Source organism: Uloborus diversus, chromosome 10 (assembly GCF_026930045.1).
Source record: "Uloborus diversus isolate 005 chromosome 10, Udiv.v.3.1, whole genome shotgun sequence".
NCBI classification, from domain to species: domain Eukaryota; kingdom Metazoa; phylum Arthropoda; class Arachnida; order Araneae; family Uloboridae; genus Uloborus; species Uloborus diversus.
The window spans coordinates 2804960-2827688 of NC_072740.1; the positions used below are offsets into that span (position 1 = coordinate 2804960).

General features: G+C 33.0%; 1 protein-coding gene across 1 annotated transcript in view; it reads right to left on the reverse strand.

The window, feature by feature from the left end:
• The window catches only part of LOC129231624 (synapsin-like), a 47363-nt gene extending 25442 nt beyond the window's left edge, over positions 1-21921 (reverse strand). The window contains exons 1-3 of the mRNA XM_054865989.1: positions 21793-21921; positions 21177-21382; positions 11797-11974 (exon numbers count right to left, since the gene is read on the reverse strand). Coding sequence (XP_054721964.1) covers positions 11797-11974; positions 21177-21382; positions 21793-21921 — 513 coding nt within the window. The remainder of the gene's footprint in view (positions 1-11796; positions 11975-21176; positions 21383-21792) is intronic.
• Positions 21922-22729: the final 808 nt, after the last annotated feature.

The window sequence follows — 22729 nt, forward strand, 5'->3', positions numbered from 1 at the left end:
TGATTTGCCAGTAGTTGACCACTCGACCACATATATGTACAATACAAGAATAAATAAGTAGATATTTTTAATCTGATTGCTGTGGAAATAATTTATAGCATCCCACGAGGTGTTGTCTTATAATTTGTAGTTGTAACTAAAGTTTTGATCGGAAGTTAGGACGGTACAATTACAAAGACATGTAAAAAATCTCAAGAAAATCACTTTTCTTACTAGTGAGAATTGTCATGAAATAAAATATTTAATCGTATTCCTCGACGTTAAATTAAATTCTTCAGGTTGATTTATTGATATATGCTGATCATCCATGTTTATACTAAGTAAATAAAAAAATTGCATCAGTTTACTGATCATTTATGCTGGGATTGATTGGTGGTCAACTACTGGTTGTCTAAAATGCAATTAATGCCAGTAGTTGACCAGAACGATCAAGTAATGAACTTATGTTGGTTTAAAAGCTTTTTTTTTCTCGCAACCAAAGTGATTAGAAACATTTTTTAGCTTAAAATAAAAATATAATGCTACTTAAGATTTTTGCAAGTAATTGACTAGCCGCCTGTCCGCTGAATCAATAGAACCAAAATATGTAATACGGTTATTTGAACAGATGTTCTCCTAATTGCGAAAATTTTAAACAAAGCAGTACTAACACAGATTTTGTTATAGTTTTCTAATTTTGGAAATTTCGATTTGCAACACCCACATATTTCTTGCGCAAATTGATCCGCGTATTGAAAAACCTCAAATTGCGTTGTAACGAGTGGCGTGTGACAAAAACTGCAACTATGAAAATTGTTTATCCTAGTGACAATCGAAAAGTAAAGAGAAGCATTTTGCATAACTTACAGGGTAAGACAGTAGTAGAAGCACCAACCACTAAACACCATGTGCAAAGCTTAATAAAAAAATCTTAAAAATGCAGAGTGGAAAATTGTTTCTTCAGTTGGTGCTTAACTCTTCAAACAAACAATTTTTGTCACAATGCCATTTCTGGCTCATCAATACACTGATCAATTTGAACAAGGAAAAAGTGGGTGTTGTCATTTGAAAATTTTGAGATTCTATCACTGGAACCGCAGCCAGGAGATCACTGCGTTGTTTAAAATCACCAATCTCAAACGCATATAAATAGGTTCAGCGAATAGGCCGCTAGGACTCCGTATATAGGAAAAGTTACTTTTGGACACCCCGTATAAACTATTAAACATTTTTCATGTAAGGGTTACTTGTCAGTAATGTTATAAAATATAGGCATTATTCTAGCAGCTATTCTGACTAGATTCAGCTCGACGGTAACGTTCGGGTCCTGCGGCGAATTACACGATGGTGATGTCATATCTGCTTGGAGTGGCTACTATGGACTTGGCGAGAAATTAAAGAGATATTGCTAAGTTGGCGTAATATTTGGCAACTTATTTTTAACACCAAATTTGGCGAAAAATTGCTAAATGTCGCCAAATTTCGCGAACAGGTGAAAGTCCTTAGTTCGGAAGAAACAAATGATTGGATAAAAAAAGCACTATAATTTAGGAACCGCCGACAAATCATTTTTTCAATTTTTGAATAAAAAATATCATCACAAAAATTTTCAAATTACAGCTAAGTGAAGAAAAGTACATGTGTCAGGTGTCGCCGAAATGTACTATGTATAGAAGAAAAGTTAAAAATTAGAGAGAGAGTTTTAGGAGCTTCTATTTCGAGAAAAATTTCTGGGGATAGTCCTTAACCTTAATCTTTCTCCCAACGTCATAAAATATGGCCTACTCTTTCTGTTTTAGCTTTACTTCAAAATATTCGGATCCCTTCTCCTCCCAACAATATCAGTACAAATGAATCAAAATTTTAGTTTTTAAAACTACAAATTAGAAAAAAAAAATCAATTACCCTTATCTCTTCCTCTAACGCAGGGGAGGACAACGCTTTTTGGGAAGAGAGCAACTTTTTCTAGAGAGAATTTCTGCGTGCCACATTCAATTGTTTTGTCATAATGAAGAATGGAAGGAGGGGGGGGATGCTTTTTGTAGGCTGATTATGTGATTTTGATTGAAATAGCCCATTTTTGCATGTAAGCCAGAGTCGTGGAGAAGCTCAGAACAGGAAAAGCTCGTCACTTTAAAAATACGAGCTAGACCTTATAATTTGCTCTGACGGCGCATTGCAGGGTCAGCAACGGAAGATAAATTTAAGTCCTTATAAAAAATTGCTTACTGATTGGTAATGAAATGATTTACTTAAAAACTTTCAACCCAAAAAACTTTCAAGCAGTTGAACAAAACATTTTATACTGCCAAACATGCAAAGGACTTCATGTGTAAAAACAATATATAATTTTGTAATTTTAAGTTCCTTAAAAATGTCCTGTTTTGTAATTGAAACTAATTGGCGCAAATGCAGAAGTTCTTCGTCAATATAGAAATTACGATTTGCGTAACGTATTGCTACTTAACTGAGCATTCTTTGTAATATCAGTTTTCAATCGAATCTAATGACAGAATTTCTAATATTGTCCTTCAGATGATTTGTGTGCCAACCTTTTCGCCCATGTCATTCTAAGCGACACATAACTGTATTTCTTGGTAAAGCTATTATATTGATTATATTTTGATCATCATATTGACTATATTTTGATCATTATATTATATTTATAGTTAAGTAAAAATTAATTACAAGTAAGATTTTAAATGTTTTCTTAGAATATGAGTAGGGTTTACGGAGTTGGACTAAGTTCCTAAAAACAATATAAATTTCTCAATTTTTGGAAATTTTCAATAAGTCTTCGAGTGTTTCTCTCTGTACTCCGCCATGCTACACCGTGGCACACATGTCACGGGTTAGCCATCCTTGCTCTACCGTCATCAAAGATTGTCCACAGTTGGATTTTTAGCATTTCAATTTCGAAAAATTTCTGGGGAACTTCTTGAACTACATCCTTTTTCCTAACGTCATGCGAGATGGACTAAAACTGCTATTTTAGCTTCAACTTTAAAATATCCGGAGTGCCTTGCAGTTTTAAATAAAACTAAAATTTCGATTTTAGGAGTTCTGAATCATTTCCGAATCATTTTCTTATCTTTTCCCTAAGAGCATCGAACGTCGCCTAAAATAGAGTTTTTGGAAGTTCAATTTCAAAATATTCTTCGGGGATCATAATATTGCCTTGAATCCTGACTCACCTCCATGCGTCTTCAAAGATGGCTCAAAATTTAGTTCAATTACAAAAAATTTCTGGCGGAGTGCCACCGATCACTTACCCCCATCATCATTGAAACTCATTGAGCTCCATTCTTTAACCTAACATTATCAAAGTTAGCCTACTGAAGAGGAATGCTGCTTCCGAACCTTTTCGAAGCCCTCCAACGTTTTTGAAGGTCGTCTGAAATTGAGTGTTTAGAATTTCAATCTCGAAAAAATTCTAAGGGCGCTTCCCCGAAACTGCCTCACTCTTCCTAACATCACTTAAGGACTTTTGTTTTCATTACAATTGAGTCGTCCCGTTTTGAATTTACGTGGCAGATTTTCATGAAGCTTTTAGAAATCTTCCTCTTTGACATTGAAGTTACACGCATATCAGTTTTAAAATAGTTTATCATTCATAAATGATGAGTAATTATTATTTTTTTTTAATTCACAGAAACTGCCTCCCTTTCTAAGATCACTAAAAGACTTGTTTCTGGGACTTTCAATTTGGATAAATTGCAGAGGAGAGCCCCCGAATTCCCCTTTCTCTAATATCATCGATGATCATCTAAAATAGTCTTTTCATAACTTCAAATTTCAAAAAATTTCCTGAACATCATCCCATCCCGAAACATATCCAACAATGGCTTGCAATTGCATTTTTAACACGCTTTTATTAGCTTCACTTGAATGTTTGTGAGTAACTCTCCTTTGGACTAAGAGCTAGTGGCTTATTAGTGTTAGTACATTTCACCACTTTAGGAACGTTCGTAGTCGAGCGGTCTAAGTCGCGGGTCTTCGCTGACGTCCAACTCCGGGAATCATTGGGCGTGCCTTTTAATACCATCTACACCGAAACTAAATTTATAATCTTGCAACTCAATTTTCGCCCACTTTTTGTGATCGGATTCTTTTAAAATTTGGAATGTAACCTCAGACCCGATGAAAATGCAATATTCTGTAATCAAATTAATTTATCAACCATAAATTAATAGTTCATTCTAATTAACACGCTTTTATTAGCTTAACTTGTATGTTTGTGGATACAACTTTTCTTTGGACAAATAGCCAGTGGCTTATTAGAATTACTTACAACGTACAAATTAGAGTTGCGGAATGTAACAATGTTTGCACATGAATTTACCAGAAAGCATTCAAAATGTCTGATGCAAGTAATGCAATAGAATATACATTTCAATATAAAAATCGAACACACGCACAAAGATTCCATTTAAGAGTTACACGTGTTAGCAATATTTAGTATCTAAATCTTGTTTGAAAAAAAAAAAAAAACAATAAGGATTTTATATTTTTAGAAATAAATACAATAATAGTATAAAAACTAAAAAAACACGCTTTTGTAGCAAAATGAACTCAAAAGTTGAAAATAATCTTTGGTCAATTACTTTACATACTTGTCATCCAGACACTTAATTTCACTGTAATAGAAAAAGCGTGGGGGGCTTCTTTTCAGTTGTCTTAAATTTCTTCCATTTGTTATCCATGCAAAAATGTAAATAGGCAGCCCTCCCTCCACGCTTTTTTTTATTTCAGTAAAGTTAAGGGTTTGGTCAATTACTTCATATACTTGTCATGCAAAGATTATTTTTAACGTTTTAGTTCATTTTGCTACTAAACCGTGTTTTTAGTTTTTTAATTAAGATTTCAATTTCGTAAAATATCCAGGGAGAGCCCTCAAACTTCCTCTTCTCTTTATATGACCACAAATCATCTAAAATTGTGTTTTTAGAATAGTTTATGGGGCAGTACATAAGTGATGTCACACCTTTTTATTTTCATATTTGACCCCCTGTTCTCACAAAGTGTCTCACTTCACCTTAACTCCTTCCCCTTTGTCAGAAGTCATGTCGTATTACTGAATCATTTAATAAACAATGCATGATGTCGCACTTCTTGTTACCCACTCCCTCCCCCTTGTCGTAAACTCAATTTCCCTACAAACACACTCACCCTGAAAAATTGACGCCACTATCCGCCCTAATTATCTATCAATGCTGACCTCATCCCCTACAGATGAGATCACTATCTGGATGTTAGACATGCGAATTCATACATATTATATTAATAAGCACTTTTCAAAATATTAAACTGGTAGATAATATCAAACATTCGAGTCGTTCCCTGTTGAATCAACATGGCAGATTTTCATGAAGCTTTTAAAAATCTTCCTCTTTATTGACACCTTGTATTTACACCAATATGATTTTTAAAATAATTTATCGTTCATAAATGATGAGTAAATATTTTTTTTAAATCACAGAAAGGCAATTTTTTAACTAGCCGGCAGTGTTTTAAAATGTCATCACCCAAAAGCTCTATAGCAGTTATACACAGTTCTACAGGGTATTAAGTCTAACATTTATGCAAAAAAAAAAAAAAAAAAAAAAAAAAATCTATTCAAAATTAACAAGTAATTCTTTTTGATTTTTAGTTTCTTATCTAATCCAGCTGTTTTCCTCATTTGTAAAACATTAACTAAATGCATCTTAGCTGGCGCTAACATCGAAAACTGAAAATAACTTCCTTCAATGACAGGATAAACTCCAGGGGCGCAGGGAGAGTGGTTTTAAAGGCTAAACCTATTGAACGTTTGGTTTTATCACATATTTCCAGTCCTAGTTTGATAGTTTATATCCACATGTGGATTTTTTTTTTTGCAAGCCCTCACACAGTAGGGCTTCACTGAAAATGTAACTTAGTTTCATCTATGAAAAATAAAAGAAGAATTCAAAGAGAAGAAAAACGTAACACATATCGTACGCCTGCGAAGAAAGTGACACAACTGAAAATTTTGGGAAAACGTACTAACTATTGATTTAAAAACTAAATTTAATGCTCTTTCTTATCCAAAGACTTTCACGAAATTAGCTTGCGCAACTTTTGCATGGTGGCGTGAAAACGATATTATCAATAATGACACTTCATTAAAATTTCATGATTTAGAACATATTTTTGAACTTTAAATACGAACTATTTATTTAGACATTAAAAACTAACCGACCCTGATTTCCTCCATTTTTGCTAATGTATTTCTCCTTGTAGGGATACGATATATTGGATATTAGGAAAAGATTACAATTCTCAAAGCAATTCTGAAGAAGAATTGTACATATAATAATGATATGCATTACTAAAAAACATTAGTTTTATATTTAAACCGAAGACTCTCTTGAAGCAACCTTAGTTGTAAGGTTACGCCATCTGTTGACAGTCAAGAAAAAATACAATGAGAAGGAGAGCATATGTAATTTTTGGGATCAGAAAACAACTCTTTTAAAACAATTATGAAAATGGGTATATGCATATGCTTTACACATAAATAAACATGAAACATAACTATTGATTCAATTACGCTTTGGCTATAGCGTCATATGTTTTTATTTTCGAATGAACTTAATATGAAGAAATGAACCCAGTCTTTAACGACATTGTTTTCTTTTTTTTTTTTTTAAACCATTATTGGCAGTCAGGGCCGGCTCTAGCAGTTTTGCCACCTCGAGCATAAACACGAGCTGCCGCCTACTCCCCCCCCCCCAAAAAAAACCCCTCATGTTTTTGTTCTAACGGGCCTCACACACACATTTTACAATTTTTCCGATCTAACAACATTTCTTCAGAGCAAACAGAAAGATATTAGAAGTGCACTGCAATTGTGATGACAAGCAGGGTTGCCCCATTCCCCCCCCCCCAAAAAAAATTAAAAAATCTCAACCCTTTTTTATTTTGAAATTATTTATGTATTTTTTTACGATATTTTTTTATTTATTTCTTATTTTTATTTATTATTATTTTATTAGAAAATGTTCTGTGCTGCGCCAATGACCTAAACAAATACAAAGACACACAAACTAAGTAAATAAATGAAATAAAATATTTCTGAATAAAACAAAACAAGTGATTTAATTTAAAAATAAATCAATAAATAAATTTAAAAAAATCGAAAATCATCTCCCCCCCCCTTTCAAAAAAAAAAAAATTACATGGCACAACTTGCCTCATAATCTTTGCCTGTGGTCACCCGCTAACAAAAGTGGTAGCCATGCGATACTGATTGACGAATGTCTTCATTTTAACAATATCAATCTATTACTTTTTTTTGGAATAACGATTAAAAGAAAATAATTCAATTCAAGTACGGTATTTGTACTTGGTGTAGACTTTTATGGCAAATTAATGAGTGATTCCTGGAAATGCCTTGGCCAATTTTGATGATTTTACGTCATTTGATTTGTCTTAACCTCCGGAGTGTCATCTAACATGACAATAATCGAAATTCACCATATCAACAACCGTTCACCATATTGTCAGTTCGGGATCTTTTCGCACGCTACCTGCGTGTAACCTAGCGTGCAAATAATTCAGGCAGCGTTTTCACTGCCTGAATGTTTTGTTTACTAAGTCTACTAATTCGATTTTCATCTTTTACGTGTTGCATTCGTTTTTTTTTTTTCGTGAATCAGGGCACTTAACGCTTAAGCACAGTAGTTTAGAATGTTATTAAGTACTATTGAATAACTACACCATTAAAATACTTTCATTATCAATACACACATAAGACGAATCATAATTTCAAAAGCAGAATAAATGCATCAACAGTCGGGGCCCATTTAATTTTACGGGGTTCTTTGATTGGTCAGGCCCCGACTGTTGATCCTTCTATTCTACTTTTTAATTTATGATTTCTGTTAAGTGTGTATCGATTATAAAACCGTTTCATTGGTGCAGTTATTCAGTAGTATCTAATAACATTCTAAACTACTGAGCTTATATTTTTTAAAAAGGTTTTTTGGTTTCTACGCAGTCGGGTTTTTTGTTTTTATTCGGGCTCCATTACGGTTAGGATATTTCCCTTGTTTTCCTTTTTTTTTTCAGAAATTTCCCTTTCTTACCGTGGCAGTAGGGATTGTAGGGGGTGCCAGAACCAATATAAACTTTCAAAACTAAGTTTTTTTTTTACGGAAAAGTGTAACTGAATGAAAGAAAGCTGAAAAGCTTTCGAGCCCCTTCCCAACTGGAAATATAGGGGACTCCAGAACCAATATTACATTTTAAAACTAAGGTTTTTTTTTTTTTTTTTTTATTTTTTTTTTACGGAAAATTTTTGCTGAATGAAAATAAAGCTGAAAAGTTTTCGGGCTAGAATGTGTCACAATACTTTTAGTGATATATAGCATGCGCGAGGTAACACAAAAATCAGTTTTTTGTTAAATTTATATTACATTTAATTTCTGGATATCAAACTGAGAATAATCTTAATTTTACATTTTCGTGACAAATCCCTTTTCTGCATAAAATTGAAATTTCTCATTGACTTTGATACCTGGTCATGATGAAATTGGTCAGGGTCATAACCTTTTTTGTAAATAAATTTTTTCGAAGAATGATGGCAACTCATAATGTATAACGTCAGCCACTTAATTCTGCACTGAACTATGGCAGAACTACTCTTTTTTTTTTCACAGCAGAATTTGACAAGAATTGCATGAAACTGAAAACTAACAAAATTGTATAAAAGTAATGGTAAAATGAGTCGTTGAAAGGTTGAAACCTTGACATGTTGTCAAGTGTAGGTCATTAAAATTATAAGCAATAAAACTGACGTATGCTATTTACAAATTTTGTTTTAGAAGTAGCTTGCATTCAAATTGCTAAATTAAGTATATTTGAAACTATGTTTCAGCAAGTTCGCATTTCAACAAGACGGGTTGACATTAGTTTTCACTTTCTTTTAAAGCAACACAGCTCTAACTCTTAAGGCTTATTTATGATATTATTTAAAAAACACGGCGTTTATGCCATTATTAATAGCTCCTATTTTGATTTTGAACTATTTCTAAATGCCTTTTTTTTTTTGTAGAAGTGTATTGAAATGATACATTAAGATGTGTCCAATTTTAAACATATTTTTTTGGATATTCGTAATTTATTCGAAGCAATTTTAAAGTTTAAGAATTTTTATATCAACTGACCAATTAATTATAATTAACAAATTAAAAGAAGGTAATTTTAATCAAAACTAATTAATACAAATTACATATTGGTTACTTTTGAAAAAAATATGCATCTTATTGCTCAGTATAGAAAAATCTTCAATGGTTTCATAATAGTAGATTTTCTATGATAACTAACTATGATAACTTTATCATAACTTTTCTATAAAACTAGAGCTCTATATTAAAAACAAAATCAACACATATTCAAACTCATCGAGAAAAATTTTGAAAATGTCAGATTAAACACAGTTCGATTTTCCTATAACACATAGCGAGTTGTTTTACCGTGAAATTTTAATGTTAGTTAGTCGTTGTTTCACATTACGGGAATTTTTAAAATAGAACTTGTCTCTGATTTAAGAAAATGTTGATATGCAGTACAGCTTATTACAATTCAAAGATTATGAAGTCTAGGCAAACACCTGAGTTACCAGTTTAATGTGCAATGTGAAACACATTAGAAAAGGAACAAAGTATTATCTTGGAAAAAAACATAAGAAAAAAATAAAAAATCCACATTTTCTCTTTCTGTTTATCAGTATAATGTATAGTATATCGTCAATTATACGAAAGTCTTTTAGCCGGAACCTTGTTTAACCGATTTCAGTCTCCTGAAATTTATTTATTTATTATCATTTGGTAAGTAAATGAAATTACTTTAAAATCAGCGGAAGAAGTTATTCCTACTGCAGATAGCGAATTATCCAAACATTTCTGTCCGTTTTTTTTCTTTTCAATTCCGATAGTACATTTTTGGAACACCAATATTAAATAACACTAATAATACTGTAACTAAACAATTCTGGTTTAAAAAATGCCAATCGAAAACATTTAAATCTGAAAGCAAAATATCGTTTTATAAAGTTAATTGATTTTTAACTTCGTAATTCTTTCCAAGCTTTAAAAAAAAAAAAAAAAATCAAATTAATCGCGTTATTAATAGCACACTTAAAGATGAAAATTTGTTATATCATGCCTTATGCTGAATTTTCTGAAATTTCTGAACAAGTTTACGGCTAGAAATAATGGTAATATAATTTAAACCGCATTTGGTTAAGTGTTTCTTTTTTCTCTCGTTAAAACGGAACTAAAATGATTTCCTTTGCACGTACTTAGTTTTAGCAGTTTAAAAAAATATCATGATATTCCACAAGTTTGGATTCATTCAATTGTACTACATTTAGAAGTACTGCAAGAAAAGTAGCAAGCTTCTTAAAATTAGTAGCATTCAAAGAAATTTTCTTAAATAATTTTCACATTTGAAACTTACGTAACTTTGATACAACATGTACAACAGATAGACTTAAAGGTTTGGTTTAAAAATTTGTATTACGAGACTTACCTTAAATGATGCGAAACTTTTTCGTACAATGTGCCAGGTCAAGTAAAAATAAAATAGTTACAAATTCAGACTTACCTATCTAAAGCCAACCAATCGTTTTAACGTTAAGGTCAAAATATCGCTACTATTTTCTAAAGGTAAAAATTCTAAAAGCATACAGCATACTAGAAATTTATTTTAAAGCTAAATATGATAGTTTAATTGAAAATATTTCTCTGGAGTAGTAATATCAGCATGAATTAATGAACAATTTTCATCCAGAGCCTTCCCGAGTTTCTTGTATTACATATTGAACTCTTCAATAATAGTTAATTGAAGAAGTCAAAGTTTGAAGAAACTTTGCTCCACAAACATTTGAGTGATATATACGATATATATAAGCGTACCTATAAACTTAGCTAAATGAAATCCTAACATAAATGTATCCGAGAAATGTTGTTAATTGAAAATCTAATTTGGCACCAGAAAAAGTTTTGCCTCATAAAAGGTTCGTGCTAAACATAATGCGTAGTTTAACGTGCCAATCAAGTTAATTTAACTTAGATCCTACTATAGATGGTATTGCAGAACGGTATTTAATAATAAATCTAATTTGGCACTTGAAAAAGTTTTGCTTCATGAAAGGTTAAGCGAGGAAGATTCTTATATGCATGCGAGGGACGTTTTTAAAGTAAGGTCCGTTTTGAAATAAAAAAGAAAGAGTACAGATAGAGCAAAGATATTTATTGCGCAAAAATCTACCACACTTACGCTATTTTTCGACATTGCTCCCATGATTTTCCAAGCATTTGTCATAGCGTGGCACAGGTTTTTGAATAACTATTCGTAGAAAATTGTGTAGTCAACCATGGGGTAACATGTTCTCTGACCCCATGATTGCTGTTGTGCCACAGACCACCTAGAAAATGATTTAGATGCCTAAACAAATGAAAGTTGCTGCGAGCGAGGTGGGAGCAGACCAGAGGATGTTCAAAAACGTCCCAGCCAAAGCCCCCCCCCCCCCCCAAGAGTCTTCAAGGTTGACTACACAGGCGGCAACTTTGTACGAATAGGTATACAAAAACCTGTACCATGCTATGACAAATGCTTGGAAAATCACGGGAGCAATGTCGGAAAATAGCGTGAGGGTGGTAGATTTCTGTGCAATAAATTTCTTTGCTCTATCTGTACTCGTTCTTTTTTCATTTCAAAACGGACCTTACTTTAAAAACACGCCTCGTAGTTTAGCGTGCCAATAATTAAATAAATTTTGTTCTTACTCACCTCTATAATATGTTCCCTGCCGTCTTTGCCTTGAATAGCTTCTACTGCACAAATATCCAGTCCTCCAAAAAGCTCCGAAACTTCATCTACCCATTTCTTGTATCTTTCTGTCATAGGAATCTGCTCCAGCATGGCGGAACCCATATTTGCCTTCCAGTTTCCAGAAATCGATTTTCGCCTAGATTATAAAAATCATCTGAACCAACAAAAAAAAAATGAAGAAAAGTTACCTTATATTCTTACCTTACACCAAATATTTCCAGTTTGTTCTCATTCGACCAATCAACCGAGATCGATTCAAAATTGAAAAAAAAATTAGTTTCAGAAATAAATCACTGTTAAAATGGGTAAATAGGCCATAAATCAATTAAATACAAACTAGTAAGCCTCCTGCTCGCTTACGCTCACTAAATGTTAGTCTAGCTGTATTTATATTAAAAAACGTATAGTGTTTTTTTTTTTAAATGTGAATCTTGTAAGAAATACTATTTATTTTCATACATCTAAAAGGGACAATTACTTTTACATGCAACTCGTGCATTACAGATTATTATGAAGCATAAATATGCAACTCCGTCATTTTTTGAGAGAAGTATCAAAGGAAACATTTTTGAATTGAATTTACAACCATAGACGCACCTAACCATCGTGACAGTATTTTGTGTATTTATTATGGATTTCAACTTTTTTCTCCAGTAAAGTGCAGAACAAAAATCACAAATTTCAGTCATCCTTCTGAAATTGTGTTCGGAAACACTTGTTTCAGTTTGGGAATTCACTCTTTTCAATTTGTAGCTCACACTGCATTAGCGTGCCTAAGCATAGCGGCAACATTTCTGACCGATCTATGTTAAGATCTTTCATCTAAAGACTCCCTAGCCCGCTACTCTCTTCTTCGTAAACTAGATTCACGTACTCTCAAAACACTCACTCTAAAATCAAAATCCTAATAAATATGGGAAAATCAAACGCTAGAAGCGAGTGAGCAAAGAACATAGACAGCGAAATAGCCGAAGCCATAGACGACGGATGCCTAGACGCTTGATCGAGATCCGTAAATAAATTGGTCGTTATCGACAAAAAGAAACAATTATAGGCTCATTTTGCACCTTTTTTACTCAAGTGCTTTTAAGACACTCATTCTAAAATCAAAATCCTGACAGATAGGTGCAAATCAAACGCTAGAAGCGAGTGAGCAAAGAACATACACAGCAAAAATACCGAAAACAATGACGACGGACTCCCAGTCCCTTGATCGAGATTCGTAAATAAGCTGATCGGTGCCGACGGAAAGAAACAAATAGAGAATCATTTTGTGCCACCTTTTAAGCGTTTCATATATATAGATGATTTGAGTAGGTATGGTAAGAGTCGAAAAACTATATAGTCATTATAAAATATAATCGCCAAGGATCCTTGTCAGTCTGGTCGCCCAGCTGCTCCCTCCTCACAAAACTTATGAAACTAATAATACTCCCACTCCAAGCCGGGCTTCCCCCCAAGGCCGGGCTCCTAGTTTCGGACTACGTTGACATAACCTCTCGTCGGGCCTATATAACACAATTTTTCTCTTTTCAGTTGTATTTGCGTAGATTAAGTAAAATGTTTATCTTTCCCTATTATTACTTTTTCTTCGGCATCGTTGTCCTTTGTACTTTTTTTCCAGTGAAAAAAACTTGCTTATTTGATTATTACTTTGTTCTTGTGTTGTATGATTGCTTTTGAAGCTGAACTTCTTATGGAACGTTTTGGCGGCCGGAGTGATTTAACAAAAAAAAAAACTTACATAAAAAAAAAGCGTTCCGTTGGTCGAGCGCGTTCAATTCTTAAAATGCGTCATTTTTATATTAAACATATTTCTCATGAGCTGTTCACGAGTATTTTAAGTGATCTAAATCGAATACAGTATATCAGTCTCAATACGATAAAAATTACCTTTCCGGAAATAATTGAATTTTAGTGAAACTTAAAGTTTTTTTTAAATCTCTTCTGTATTCATTTATAGTAATCCATATCAAAATGTTATGTTGTAATATTTTTGTTTAGTATGTAGGATGATTGTGTACGATATAATAAAATGTTGATAAACTTAACTCTATGAAATGAAACTTAAATCAATTTGTTGTTTGAATACACCTTCAAAATTATTAACTTATATTATTCAATAACCCTAAATAAAAATCATAGCTATAGTCCCTTGGCTGGTTTTTTAGTTTGTGTTTCGAGCAATCTTCAAAAAGTCGTTTATATGGATTTAAATATACAATGTATAACTTTATACGTAGCATAAACCTATTTCAGTTTTGCACTTCTAGTTCCATTACTTTCTGAGGTTAGTTCAACCTCGGATCTATCAGTCTTATTTTGTATTCTATTTGTGAGTAACGATAGACGAAACCTCTTGTTATTCTTTGTAACCCTCATCAATCGCGTTAGTCATTTATAATACACATTTTTGGATTAATATTAGCAAATTCTTATAGCAGTTTCAACGCCAACCACCACTATAATCGACTTCTGCATTCCGTTTTACGTACCGCTTATTAATCGGTGGCAAAGCGGCACATCTCGAATTTAAAAAAAAGAAAAATGTAAGAATTTTTAATTGAAAATCTGAACTGAATGCCCGGTGCATAGTGACTTATAAATGACGAAATCAAAATCATTAAATCATTAAGATTTCGTAATTATCAGAAAAAGACTATACTTTATGCGCTATAAATTTCTACTAAAAAGCTCAAGCAGTTAATATAATGTCATTAATGTATATCGGGTATTATATTAGCTAAGAAAAAATCAGTGAACAGTAGTATGCGGAAAATTTTTATTTTTATTTTTTTTATTTATTTTTTATTTTTTTGAGACGTACTGTTATTGTCGCAGTTGAGTGACCTGGACGGTCATTCCAAGCTCGTCAGCTTGCGAGATTGAGATTCTCGCTCACGTGATCGGTTGTGACGTAGAAATGTCGCAAAGTAGTATTCTAATGTACTCGAACCTGACCGCAAACTAAGTTCGAGTAGATTAAAATGCTACTTTGCGACATTTCTACGTCACAACCGATCACGTGAGCGAAAATCTCGATCTCGCAAGCTGACGAGCTTGGAATGACCGCCCTGTACTCACTGCACTTATGTGACAATGAAATGACAATGGATAGACATAAATGCGCCTTCTTTACTTTTTTTAGATTAATCAATGGTTTAAGAAAATTCTCATGGTTCATGTGCTAGCGAAAAAATAAGGTTGATTTTTTTTCATCTCGATGAATTCTTACGGAACTAAAACGGCGACTAAATACGAGGCACAAATATGGGTTCACTTACATCCCAGGCTCAACTTGGTTACCACTTTAAAACGTTTATAAAACTTTTAAACTTTACAACGTCACGTGTGCTATCTGGGGATGGGACCTCGACCCCAGTCGTTCTTTACTCTTTCGTGGAATTTTTAGATTACATAACATTTTAAACTATGCAGGCAAGAATAATTAGTTCTGAAGCTACTAAACTTTTTTCTAGCATGAATTTGGTCTCGGATACTAAGTGTACGCGTTCACAAATAAAAGCCGTGCGATTGCAACATGCTTTTGTCCTTGCTTCCACTAATGTTACCCCACCATTTTTGAAGTGTCAGTAAAGTACAGAATCATCTAATAATTATATTTTTACATAATTATATCTTAATACTTTTGCTATGCCTGTTAGCATTTAGTTATCTTTATTCCTTATTAAATCATTAAGTGTAGATTTATTAATAATACGATAAATACCAAGTTTTCTTTAGAAAATTAGCTAAAACATACTTGTATCATAGCAGATCGTTGTAATTCAATAATATATAATATCAGGGTTCGATTCCAGAGTGGTTTATGTTGCGAAGCATTTTTGCGTTTAACATTGAGTTGGATGGTCGTGAGTTGTATGAGGAACAAGACAAGTTTTCTTATGAAGTCTTTTTCATATTTATCAGGAAGGGTAACTCTTAAACAGTAGTTTCTATGAGAGCTTGAGAGCTTTCAATTTTAGTTCAATAAATTAAAATACACGGATGACATTTTTTTTTCTTTGCTCAAAAGTTAACTCAAAAGAAAACGGGCAATCGCCGTCATATTCTATTTAAGGGGTTACAGTACCTCACAAATGATGAAACGATCAAAAAAATTTTTTATTGCTTATTTCAAAACAAAAAACTATTCTGAACACAGAGGAAAAGTTTCAATGCTTTAGTTCAAATATTTAAAAAGTTTATGAATGGTTTTAGACCATGCTCCCTATGTGTTCTTATGCAAAAGAAAAACTTCAAATTGCTTTTCTCGATGATGGTTTTTTTGTGTTTTCATGTCATTAGAATCCCTAAGGATTTTCTTCTATTAAAGATACAGCTTTAAAGTAATACTTTTTGCAATTGGGATAACATATTTGACAAAACTGCATTGGATAAGCATTTTATAAATTGCTCTAATGTTTAGAGCATGTTAAACCTTTAAAAACCAAATTAAAAAAAAAAATAATTTGAATTTTGACATCTTGAATTCAAATTATGTTTTTCGCAATCACAAGTGTGTGTATGTAGGCGTGTGTGTTTGTGTGTAGTGGTATGTGTGTTTGTGTGTAGGGGTATGTGTATGTGTGTGTAGGCATGTGTGTTTGTCTGTGTGCTGGCATAAGTGTGTGGGTAGTTGCGTATATGAATGTGTGTATGTGTGTGTGGGGGGGGGTATGTGTATGTGTGTGTAGGCATATGTGTTTGTGTCAGTGTGCAGGCATGAATGTGTGGGTAGTTGTGTGTATGTGTGTGTGCGTGCGCGTGTGTGTGTAGCTGCTTATGTATGCGCGTGTGTGTAGGACATGGATGCAACCTGGAGACGGCTTTCGCTATAGGAGCAGCATCGTGAGGAGTCGGTCGACGGTGATGGTGCGGAGGGTGGCGGTGGGAAAATAAAAAAATAGGACATCAAAACAGTCAAATGAGAACAATAAGCAATCGTGATTGCTCAAAAAACTTTATTTTTTTACATAATTAATTACAGATAATTTTCGAATGAACTCATAAGCAAATGAATGCACAGATTTTTAGAGATGATTATAGTGATCGTTTTGCAAAAAAAAAAAAACGTTTTTTAAATTAGTGCAAAAATAAAAAACGCCTTAGGGATTTTAAAAAGTTGAAATTTTCCAATTTTCCTCAATTTTTTGAATTTTCAAAAAAAGTAGGCAATATTTTTAAATTTTGAAAATAAATTATTGATTACGAAGTAAGTATGCATGTTATGGTATTAAAGAAATATAAAATTTAAATAAATTAAAAGAAATTGCTTGAAAGGTACTGTGAACCCTTAAATTCTCTCGCCAGATGGCGTGTTGGTTACTTTTAGTTTCCAATCGAATGATTTAAATCATAGGAAATAGGTAGTTCAGCAATGCACAAGTATTCTTACTAAGAATATGAAACAGAAGTTCAACTGTAAAACATTCCGAACATTTTCAGACAAAGATAACATTTTCAATTTAAAGATACGTACAACATTTAGATCTTAATGCGCTTCTTGCGAATGACTGCATGCAGATAATTTGACTCTTCTGGTTCACGTCACATGGTAAACAAATCAATAGACGGAAGGAATGCCTCAGTAAAGATACTTTTTAAAGAGTTTGAAAATCAGCATTAGTGAAAGTTGCTTCAGAGTTTGTAAAATGTGTACTGTAAAATTTTAGAAATATGCTATGCTCCAGAAAGTGATTCTAATTCTAAAACTCCATCTTTAAAAGGCTTGTAGAGTTATGGGTGAAGGTATCCAGTCCAAAATATCCACATTTTGCGCTACATCACACCAGTTAAAGTAAGAGTTGCTTAAGAGTAAGAGTTAAGTCTCACTAAGCCTAAAGTAAGAGTTAAGTCTCACTAATAAAGCGGAGAAGTAGGTATAAAACCATGTCGATACTTTTTGATTCAAGCGAAAAATGTGATATTGATAAAAATGATAAATTAATTGTTAAAGATTTTGTGGAGGAGTTATTATCTTCGTCTTTAAAAAATTTGCAAAAATAATAAATTTCAATCGAAATTAGTTATAATTCCATTAGAATACGAGAAACCAGAAAAATAGCAAACAAATCCTGGGGGATCCAAAAGTACTCTAAAAAAATTAACACGCACAAGCATTTTAAACCGAATGCTGAGAAGAAAAATTTTGTAGTAAATCTTTCCACCACAATAAACATTTAATTACAATCACTGTAAATCAATGCAATGCAGTACAGGCAAACTAAATTGGTCAAACTCGCAAGAAAATTCTCGCACCCGCTACGCAAGGTTGAATTTTTATTTAAAAGAAATACTAAATATCTTAGCAATTTAATTTGTTAGGAAGGAAGCGTGAGATAGCTTTACTAATAATAAAGCTCAAAGTCTCTCTGTCTGGATGTCTGTGATGCGCATAGCGCCCAGACCGTTCGGCAGATTTTCATGAAATTTGGCAAAAAAGTTAGTTTGTAGCATGGGGGTGTGCACCTCGAAGTGATTTTTCGAAAATTCGATTTTATTCTTTTTCTCTTTCAATTTTAAGAACGCTTTCTGGAGCAAAATTATCATAAGATGGACAAGTAAATTACGAGATTATCATGACGTGGAATGGGAGAGCGAATGAATATAGCCAATTGGCGAGAAATTCGCCATCCATTATTTGTAAATATACAGGTGAACGGAATGACCTTTTAATTTTCAACTACGGGCAAAGCCGTGTGGGTACCACTAGTATATATATATAAAAGAAAACCATAGTTCAAGCGTCCATGATCATAATTCATAGAAATGTGGACGCGTTCATTGCGAAATAAGAGTGTGTGTCTCTTTATCTCATGACCGCAAACATGTACAAATTATTTTTTTTTATACACATTTATTTTTTAAAGTTGCAACTTTATGTGACGATACGTAAAGCTACTTATTGTGAAATACAGAAAAATTGAATTCCGAACTTAAAAAATCCTTGATAAAATGGCAAATATATGCGTGCAAATGTCACACCCGAAACAATTGATCAAATAATATTTAGGTTTGATTAAAACCAAGAAACGACGAAAATGAAACATAACTGTTTTGGCAATATGCGCTTTATTCATGTTATTTTCCTTTTTTTCACCATATTTCGGCACAAAGCATCTCTGATCATTTTTTATTTTCATATTTAACCCTCTTCTGCATACCTTGACTGAGGTCACATCAAATTCAACCATTATATTTTCCTGTTCCTTTGTTGACCCGTGAGATTTAAGAAATGCAATATGGCTGCTTGACATTTAGATTGTTGATACTAACACAAGTTAATATTTTCACAAATCTATTTTGAAAAAATTATACATTTTTAAAGCAAAATTCCGCCCAATATACGTTACAAATTTGTGTTTTTTCTTTAGCAATGTCTGTCAATACAATCAATTTTCAATAACTCGAAGTCCCAAATGACCGACCAAACCTTCGAGTTATCGGTAATTCGAGTTATCTCAAGATCCTTTCCCAGCCTTTTCAAGAATAATTTTAATTTCCGTTTCAAGGAAGAGTGCATATAATAATATATAGGACAATAACACTAATTGTTTTGATAAAGTTAATTTTTAGTGCACTACAAAAAATTTCTACAAACAATAAATTTAATTAATATATTTCGAACAAATAAGTTATTTTTGACTGCTTAATTTTTTCCTGCCTCTTAAAACGTCATTAAATTTGTTAACACGATTAAACTTATTTACGTTTTCTTAAAGAAGAATTTAAAACATTTTCCCTCAATATTCAAGTAATCTTTCCTTTCTTCCCAGTCCACATCAGCAAAGATTTCAAAAATGATCCCATTCGTCGGTCACTAAAGCTTCATTATAATTGCTATTTATGAAAATACGGCTCTTGAAGCAGTTTTACCTATTGTTTCTGTCGTAGGCCCAATTTCTTTTCTCTTGTTTCGCATTGCTTTTAAACGTCTTTCATTCCTAACAGCATGATTATTGGAGTGATTCAGAGAATAAAAACTACTTTCATTAACTTTTTTCCTAAATTTTAAGTCTCCTAAAGTAATGAAATTTTAGGTCATAATGAAAAAGTAACTCAATCGGCTACTTTTTACGCTATCTTGCAATACTGTGCGCTTTAAGGAGTATTAATGCGTTAAAGGGGGGAAAAGTATAAAATGTGTAAAATGAAAACGAAACTTTCGTAAAAACATCCGAGTTAAAAGGAGTGCATTCGAGAAAAAGAAACAACTTTGTGTTGAAAACACTAAATCATTTTGGAACCGAATGAAAACTTCGAGATAAAAAAATATACGAGTTATAAGACTTCTTATAAGACTTCGAGTTATTGGGAGTTGTCTGTATGTGTTTCTTTCCTTCAGGAAATACCTTGAGCAGTAGAGAATTATTAAAAAGCATGTTAAAAGACAATATTGTGGGTTATAAGCAGGAATTTAGGCTCATTTATCAGAGATCCCTTCGGAGCTAACTTCACCACTATGGTCACAATTCGTGTAATTAAAGTTCTCCCCTTTGGGTCTCGAGACTCAGATATCAAAATCCAAAACGTGTTATATTTATAAACACACAAGGTACGACGGAAAAAAAAAGCACCCACGTACAATTCAAGAATGTTTTTGATCTCCGCTCGGGCGGTTAGCGCTGCAGAAACTTAGATTTATAACAGGGAAGAGATGTTTTCAAGAAACATTAATCCTTTACAAACGGACTGCTGGTTGAACGCAAATGTTATCTGTCTACACAACATATTTTAGATTTTTTACTTGTCACATTAAATTGTATTAGTAGGTGCAAAAAAAGTGTCGGAACATCGTTCTGGTACTCTATCTTTTACTGCTACAATATTGCTCATTTAAAAAAGAAAACAAAAACGAAGAAGTGCACCGAATGTTTTTGAATCGAAGAAGACGTTTTTGTAAAAAGAAAGTGTGCAGATCGTGAAATGTTTTTTTTTTCTTTGTCCCTTCTGTAACCTTTTAAAAAATGGATTAAATTGGTTTCAAACTAAACGCTTCACATACTTAAAAGAGAAACTTGTTGATTTCTAAATTTTAGTACAAAAATATTTGATTTAAATTAATTTTCAAAATGCGTTTGGAAACTAGCAAGAATTGCTTTTGAAACATTAATATTATTTAGTTATAATTTTATTTAGTTAATATTAAAACTTTGAATAAATTCATATGAAATCTAAAATGAAAAAGCGGCTTCTAGATAAAGCAACTTATATTAAAAAAACTCTTTTTTTTAGCTCTTTTCTCCCGTATTTCAATGGAAACGTAGCGTGAATGAAATGTAAATTAAACTTCTTTTTAAAACTCCATGAGAAAAACCTATTTAAGATATACTCACATGAAAGCTTTATAGTTATTTCCAATCTTCTGTATGTGGATATCATACTTGGCGTCAATGAATGGCTCTACAATGCAGTACATTTTGTTGACTGCCACGACACTGGCAACATCTTGAAAGTCAAAATGATTCTCCACTTTAAGTTTACCGAGGCCTCCATGGGCATGGCCTATCTTTACTACACTAGGATATTTGGCTGCAGTAAGCTGGAAGAAAAAGAAAAAAATGAGTCGGCAAAAATATATATTAAGCTCTGATAATATTAGCCTTTTGATGTAGCCGACAATGTACTGTAAAATACTACGTGAAATGAACCTTGAAAGACATTTCCTAAATACTCGTAATAAAAACTTTAAATTATTTTTTGTAACATTTAAATGTTAAAGATAATTCAGATATTTAGTAAAACAATACCTTAACAACGTGGCTATTACTAGGCGCTTCGATTCGTGCATCAGTATCTTCTACTAATTCGGTTTTGCTTTTGGTGCCGTGAGTAAAATAAATACAAGGTGTGACAACTAAGTAACTGGACTGGTCTTAAAAATTGGCTTGATTGAAAATACATAGAAATACCGTTTAGTCCCCTTCCACATGCTCCTCCTCCCCGTATTACTGCATCTCTGCAGTTGAGTTTTCTTCTGTTTATAGCAGAACTGCTGGTCAGCTTCTCTAGTATGCATGCCGCTGTTGCTTTCACCTCTACAACATATAGGAATTTGGCTCCCTTTAATGCACTGTTCATTTTTGGAAATAGGTAGAAGTTGCATAGTGTGAGGTGTGGTGAGTACAGTAGAGGATCAAGCACGGTGATGCGGTTGTCCACCAAGAACTGTTTCAAAGAGAGCGCAGTGAGCGTTGAGGATGCCCATTTTTTCGGTAACAGTTGTGTGCAAACTTTCGTCTAATGAATATCTTGCGCCAAAATTTTTGTTTCTCTGTCGGTGTTCGCAATATCTGACAACATCTAAACACTCCAATGCCAGTCTTTACGCATGATTTCATCGTTCTTTAAAAACGTTTTCATCAGTTTTTATTGTCACGGTCGACCATAACTTTCATCATCTTCAACAACCTCTGTACCTTGCAGAAACCGTTTATGTATTTCAAATATTGGATGAATTGACATACCAAATATCTCTTTTGTGGAGTTTGTAAAAAAATCACATAGAATTTCAAATTTATGTGCTGCTTGATTTATAAGCTTATCATGATTGCGGTACTTCGACACATTAACTGCTTAATCAAACAAGAGTGAAAGAAAAAAAGAAAAACTGAACTAAATATACAGATGGAATAATGTGCCACCAGCATAAGAAGCATAAAGACCAACTCTACCTTCCATTTTCACTCCTATTAAATGAGGATTGCCCTGAGTCGGAGGGTCAGGCAGGGCCGACTTCAGTAGTTTTTCCGCCCTAGGCTCTGTTGACAAGTACCGCCCCCCCCCCAAACGGCCAGGGCATAAACAGGCTGGTCATTTAATTATCACACCTTGTACCTGGAATTCTTAAGATTTTGATTCTTTAAACATATCGCTTACTGGTGACTAT